Source organism: Berghia stephanieae, chromosome 6, assembly GCF_034508935.2.
Source record: "Berghia stephanieae isolate SIO BIC M18660-M18661 chromosome 6, UCSD_Bste_1.3, whole genome shotgun sequence".
Classification (NCBI taxonomy): domain Eukaryota; kingdom Metazoa; phylum Mollusca; class Gastropoda; order Nudibranchia; family Aeolidiidae; genus Berghia; species Berghia stephanieae.
In genome coordinates this window covers 27,838,391-27,845,890 of record NC_088365.1, presented here as the reverse complement: position 1 = coordinate 27,845,890, position 7,500 = coordinate 27,838,391, and the positions used below count along the sequence as shown (strand labels likewise).

Here is a 7,500-nt window from a genome sequence, read left to right as displayed (position 1 = left end):
ATCACTTCTTTTATGACCAAAAATATAGCGGCAGTAAAACTTTTATCGTTTCATGGAGAACATATAAATTATGACGTCAATGAAAGCGGCTACTACTGTATGTATTTTGTTACGAATCACATTTAATCGTGTGAGGTAACATTCCAAAGGTTATATAACACAAATCAAATCAACTATAGCTTAACCAGATAAGTTCGTACTCTGGAAAAACACGTATTAAAAATTTTGGCCAGAAAACTCGTCCTTTAAATATCGATCAATTTAAATAACCCTCATCTTGGCAAAAACGTTCAAACCTGGGACCACGCGAGGTCTTCTTTAAGTCCCAGGTTTGAGAGTTTTTGCCAAGATGGCGGCCATTTAAATCGATCTATATATGATTTGAAGGACGAGTTCTCTGGTCAAATTTTAAAATACGAGTTTTTTCCAGAGTACGGCAGTTAACTGGTTAAAAAGAACTTATGGGATACAGTTCATACACTGGGGTAATGGAACCATTAAGTCAGTCAACATTCTCACATCGTCAGATATTTTACACTGTAATAACTTAGAAGGAGGACTATAATGTGGTCTAGACAAGTGGTATGAAACTCGCCTTCGGATCGGATGGTCCTGGTTTGAGTACCTCTCTGAGAGGCGCATAGTTGAGTCATTGGAAAAGGCTCTTTACTCTTATAATCTCATCGCACTCAGGTGTAAAATGAGAACCTGGACGACAAAAGCGTTGTCTCTTTCGATTAAGATTATTATAAGTTCACTCAACCTATTTCACGTTTCGTTTTACACGTTAAGTGTTGTTGTTAGTGGCTTGGTACCCCCTGTAAAGCGCTTTAAGCACGTATAATGGATATTGCTCTGCATTATTGCTCATTTTCAAAAATTACTTTGATTAACAATTTAATTAGAGTCAAAAACAGTCTTCAACTGAAATTTTAATGGACATTACTTTGAAATCAACTGAAATATTAATGGACATGACCTTGAAATCAACTGAAATATTAATGGACATGTCCTTGAAATCAACTGAAGATATATTATTATTATTATTATTATTATTATTTTATTATTATTTTATTATTATTATTATTATTATTATTATTATTATTATTATTATATTATTATTATTATTATTATTATTATTATTATTATTATTATTATTATTATTATTATTATTATTATTATTATTATTATTATTATTATATTATTATTATATTATATATTTTATTATTATATTATTATTATTATTATTATTATTATTATATTATTATTATTATTATTATTATTATTATTATTATTATTATTATTATTATTATTATTATATATTTCTGTCGATTATTAAATTGCATTTAAGACACAAAATAAAGTTTCCCCCACCGTAACCCCTCTTTATAACGTATCATTAAAGTACGATGTTACGATTACTCTCGCCTGAGGCCATGGATGGGATTTGGTTCAAGCCTAACCATGCAGACCTGCCTACGATTACTCTCGCCTGAGGCCATGGATGGGATTTGGTTCAGCCTAACCACGCAGACCTGCCTACGATTACTCTCGCCTGAGGCCATGGATGGGATTTGGTTCAAGCCTAACCACGCAGACCTGCCTACGATTACTCTCGCCTGAGGCCATGGATGGGATTTGGTTCAAGCCTAACCACGCAGACCTGCCTACGATTACTCTCGCCTGAGGCCATGGATGGGATTTGGTTCAAGCCTAACCACGCAAACCTGCCTACGATTACTCTCGCCTGAGGCCATGGATGGGATTTGGTTCAAGCCTAACCACGCAGACCTGCCTACGATTACGAAAAATTCGTAGAATTACGAAATTCAGGATCCAATTTGAGAACTTCTTGAGAATCTATAAGTCATTAAAACTTATGTGTTGTCGGGCTACATGATACTACATTATGTGCGACTATGTGATCTAGTGGTATGACACTCGCTTTCAGATTGGAAGGTCCCGGGTTCGAGCCTCGCTCGGCGAATAGTCGAGTCCTTGGAAAAGGCTCTTGTCTCACATTCTCTCGCCGTACTCAGGTGTAAAATGAGGACCTGGCCGTTAACAGCGTTGTCTCTGTCCGAAATGAATTGTAATATCGCCTAACTGGCGTCATGTCCCTTCCTAAATGTTACATGTTGCTGTTGGCCAGGGAGCCCTTGCAAAGCGCTTTGAGCACGTTTAGTGGATATTGCGCTGTATAAAAAGCTCAATTTATAAAAAAAAAAATATTATTGATTTTGTTGTCTTATTTAATCCCTTTGAGAGTAAATTGTTGAATTTTAAAGATAACTATAGCAACTGCAATTCTTATCTCCAAAAACTTACGAATTTATCGATTTCCACAGATGCACGATTTGTTATTACTCTCAAGTGACGTCACATTTTACTAAACCAACACCAATCATAATCAATACACATTTTCGACAAGGTTGCGTTGAACAACTAAGACTGTAGTCTCTTTGCTCGGAGTCTTGATTGTCGTCAAAGCGATAAACTCAACAACAACAAAAACGAATAAAATTTAAAAAACAAAAAACAAATTTAAAAAAAAAAGAAAAAAGGGAAGGAAGAAAGAAAGAAAGAAAGAAAAAGGGAAAGAAAAAAATACTTTTAAAGAGAATAGGCGTTCCTATGATGTATCAAGTGCAACTTATTCACGCAAAGGGCGTTGTTTATTCACTACTTTATTTTGATATCGCTCCAATCTCAGAGCACAATTCAATACAGCGTCCTTGAGAAAAAAGGCAGTCATAGAAAGTAGGGAAGTCTATACATTAAATTAAAATTCCGCATGTAAAAGAACATATTATTAAACTTTTCATTGCCAGTCTGCTATTTCATGGCGCAAACTAAATCAACTGCTTTGATGATTTTGAAAAGACCACTCGTGTCTGGATGGGATATAAAAAATAATATTTTCAATGTGGGTCAAGGTTAAGTTCTGCCCCTCAGTCATGCACGTACCTCATAATCACGTGATAATAAGGCGGAGAAAGGTCGACTTGCCATTGGAGATTTTTAAAAATATAAGATAAAGATCTGAAAAAGTGTGTTTGAAATAGTGCAAGACAAAGCAAGGGAGAACAATATAAAAAAAAAACAAAAACATCCCAAACAATCAGTCTGCTTCGACTGTGGTTGCACACTTCCAATGAGATTGGAACCGGTTTTATGACATCACACTTTTGTTTCCTATTGTGCCCGGAGAAAAACTCTTGTTGGACATCTCTCTTTTTTATATATAAATATATTGGTCTAAATTATATCGACACGACGTGAGCTTATTTGCAGGTCTGATAACCCAAACTGTTGTGGTCTCATTGTTTTAATGGAGACACATTCAATCCGACGCGAAATCTTGTCCATTATAACAATGTTAAATCATGCCCATGATTGCGTTGAGTTATCAGACCTGCAAATATGTGCACCAAGTCTCAAACCAACTCAAAATATTCTCTATTACAAGAATATTAAAACGAGCCTTTCATCGCGTCCGGCTATCAAACCTGCAAACATGGTCACGCCGTATTGAACTTCTATAGTAGTGTGGAGTCCGGGAAGGCGGAGGCCATTCGGGCACTGGTTTTGAATCTCCATTAGTCACATATCAGGGCGGGCCGTTTATGGCGCCCGCTTATAGGCCCGGGATGGTTTAGTGACGGTCAACCGGAATTATTCCTTTGCCCCCGATATGCCTCAAGCACCTCCACCAACGACAAGGCAGGTGATCCATGGGGCCTTCGGGGGTCACGCTGGACCACATCCTTACCTGTCGGGTGCATCTCGAAGGAGTTGCCCGGAAGACAGAGAAACCCAAAAGTCTTCAGAGGAAGCTATTGGGATCAACTTGGGGTGCTAGTCAAGCGCTCCTGAGGTCGTCCGCCCTGGCACTATACTATTCCGCCGCGGAGTATTGCGCTCCAGTGTGCTATAGAACCAAGAACGTTGAGAAGGTAGATGTGAAACTTCGCAAGTCAATGCACATAGTGTCAGGAACGCTGGCAACAATGCCTCGAGAATGGAGGCCCGATATTGGCAGCAATTCACCCCCCCCCCCCCCCGATAATCAAAGAGAGATAGAGGGATACCCCTCTCAAGTGCATAATGGACGGTGCCCCCGTTTCAACCCGAAATAAGACCCGGCAACCCTAGTGCGTAGCTTCCCTGACTTCGGACAGAGCTACATAATATACGAGATGGCAGTCGGTTTGCACTAATTCAATCCCTCGAGGGGACATCGACTCCTCGAAACTGGGGGAGAAGTTTTCAGGCTTTTCCGCCAGCAAGAAGTCAATCGAGTTCGGTCGAGATCCTGCTTAACGGCACGCTCACTGCATCAGTGGGGACTTGCCGCCTGTCCGTTGCACGAGTGCGGTAATAAGTTTACATCCTGGATGGATCGTCAAAACATAGTAGTGTGAAAACCATTAGAAGCTGCTGCCGAATTTGCAGTCCTTCAGAACCATTGGGCCCATGGAAACAGAGTTTATCCCCGGTTTCTATAGCGGGTAACGGACAATAGTAATTGCTTGTTATCCTTTGGATAGGACGCCAGTCAATCGCAAAGTACTTTCCGCCAAAACTCAGCTACCCGTTCCCTGCTGGGTCGACAGGGGAGGGGAGGGGGGGGGGGGGTCAGAAAAAATCTCGACTATACCCGGGATAGATTTTGATCTCTTTGCGTGTGAAGCGAGTGCTCTGCCAACTGAACTATCTGGACCCGCATCGAACCTATGCTGAATTAGAAGCGACATTTAAAAGGAAAAAGTAAAATACAAGAAACGAAAATAACTTGAGATTTTATATAGCGCAGTATCCATCAAACGTGCTCAAAGGGCTTTACAAGGGATCCCAAGCCTACAGCAATACTAAACATGTTAGACGAAACAAAACGCCTCTATAGTATTCTGATTTTACAACAGAGATAAAGCTTTTATTGACAAGGTCCACACTTTTCACCTGAGTGCGGCGAAAGAACGTGAGTAAAGGGTCTTTTCCAAGGGCTAAACTGTGCCCCGCCGAGACCGGGACTCGAACCAGGGATCTATCTGTCCAGAGCAAGTCTCATAATTAAAGACCACAGAGCGGCACAAACATCAATTTTGTTGTTGTGAGATCATACAATGTCTCTAAATTCTCTCTCTCTCTCTCTCTCTCTCTCTCTTTCTCAGTCTCTCTCTGTGTCTCTCTCCATATATATATATATAATAATATAATATATATATATGATATATCTCCTTCATTTCTCTCTCTCTCCTCTCTATTCACTCTCTCTCTCTCCCGGTCTCTTTCTCTATCTCTCTTCCTCTCGCCTTCTCTCTCTCTCTCTCGCTCTCTCGCTCTCTCGCTTTTTCTCTCTATCCTTCTCGCTCTCTCTCTCTCTCTCTCTCTCTCTTTCTTTCTCTCTCTCTCTCTCTCTTCCTTTCTTTCTCTCTATTGTCTTTCTCTCTCTCCTCACTCTCACTTCCTATCTCTCTCTCTCTCTCTCTCTCTCTCTCCCTCTCTCTTTGTTTCTCTCATCTCATTCTCTCTTTCTTCCCATATATTTCCCTCCCTCTCTTCTCGTTCTCTATCTCTCTCGGTCCTCTCTCTACCTCTCTCTCTCTCTCTCTCTCCCTCTCGTTCACTCTATACTCCCCCCTCCTCTCTCTCTCCTCTCTCTCTCTCTCTCTCTCTCTCTCTTCTCTCTTCTCTCTGTGTCTCTCTCCATATACTTATTTATATTATAATATATATATTCTTCCTTTCCTCTCTCTCTCTCTCTCTCTCTCTCTCTCTCTCTCTCTCTCCCTCTCTTCTCTATCTCTCTTCCTCTCAGCTCTCATTCTCTCTCGCTCTCTCGCCATCATGCTTTTTCTCTCTATCCTTCTCGTCTCTCTCTCTCTCTCTTCTTTCTCTCTCTCTCTCTCTCTCTCTCTTCCCTTTCTTTCTCTCTATTGTCTTCCCCTCTCCTCCTCACTCTCACTTCCTATCTCTCTCTCTCTCTCTCTCTCTCTCTCTCTCTCGTCTCTCTCTCTTTTTTTTCTCATTCATTCTACTTTCTTCCATATATTTCCTCCCTCTCTCTCTTCTCTACTCTCTCTCGTCTCTCTCTCTATCCTCTCTCTTCTCTCTCTCTCTCTCTCTCTCTTCACTCTATCCTCCCTCCCTCTCCTCTCTCCTCTCTCTTTTCTCTCTCCATCTCTCTCGTCTTCTCTTCCTTCCTCTCTTTCACTCTCTGCTCTTCCTCTCATCATTTTTTTCATCAATATATTCTCTTCTTCTCTCTCCTCACTCTCACTTCCTATCTCTCTCTCTCTCTCTCTCTCTCTCTCTCTCTCTCTTTGTTTCTCTCATCTCATTCTCTCTTTCTTCCCATATATTTCCCTCCCTCTCTCTCGTTCTCTATCTCTCTCGGTCTCTCTCTCTATCCTCTCTCTCTCTCTCTCTCCCTCTCGTTCACTCTATACCTCCCCCCTCCCCCTCTCTCTCTCTCTCTCTCTCTCTCCATCTCTCTCGTCTTTTAAACATGATTTTCAAAGACACTGGGTCACCGCGCACGGTTCCACAGCTCTGCCCTCTTCCACGATCGATACAAGTGTTAATGTTCATGTGCAAATAATCAATTTGAAAATAACAATATCGAGATTAAGAAAGATAGGGACTAAATGAAAATGTTTTGAAAAACAACAGCAAAAAGTTGTTTCTTTTAAACAAATAAATTAAACAAAACAAAGAAAAAAAAATACAAGAACAAAAAAAAACAACAATACAATCAAACAAAACACATTAAAAAACAAGAGACACGCTTTAGCTTTTAAACAAAACTTCAGCTTTTATATAGAGTATATTCACCAAACGTGTTCAAAGCGCTTTATAAGCCAACAGCAACACTTAACATGTAGGACAAGATATGAAGGCGATATTATTACAATTTTTTATTTTTTTTTGGGGGGGGGGGGGGGGGATAGAGATACCGCTGCTGTTAACGTCCATGCACTCATTTTATACCCAGCTCTTTGTTATTGATTTTAGCTAGTCTTTTTAGCATCAAGATCTGACTTAATTCTTTCAATTCGACTATAAACCTTTAAGGATACACATTTTTGTGTGTTCGTACGATATTTCCGGCTGGCGAATGTTGTGAGCTTTTTTGTATAAACGCACAGCATCAACACGCCGCTCAGATTCATATTCGAACCCATGACCTTCCGATTCGAAGGCGAGTGTCAAACCACTAGACCGACGTGTACATATATGCAGGTCTGACATCCAAACGCATTTAGGGGCCTAGTTTAACATTGTTGTAATGGACAATATTTTGTATCATTTAAAAAAAAACAGTTTTCCATAACAACAATGAGCTCATAATACATTAGGATATCAGACCTGCAATTAAGTGCCCTCGCACTAGACCAATAAGTACCCGCCCACTGAGAGAGACAAACAAACAACCAAAGGCACTATAAAGAAACAATCCAAAAAAATATAGAATAAAGAGAGAAATCAATGAGAAAG

The 7,500-nt window shown here is 40.1% G+C and overlaps 1 protein-coding gene across 1 annotated transcript in view; it reads left to right on the top strand.

The window, feature by feature from the left end:
* The first annotated feature begins 3,694 nt into the window (after nucleotides 1-3,694).
* LOC144975815 (uncharacterized) overlaps nucleotides 3,695-7,500 on the top strand; it is a 26,006-nt gene continuing 22,200 nt past the window's right edge. Inside the window, exon 1 of the mRNA XM_078920003.1 lies at nucleotides 3,695-3,855. Coding sequence (XP_078776129.1) covers nucleotides 3,695-3,855 — 161 coding nt within the window. The remainder of the gene's footprint in view (nucleotides 3,856-7,500) is intronic.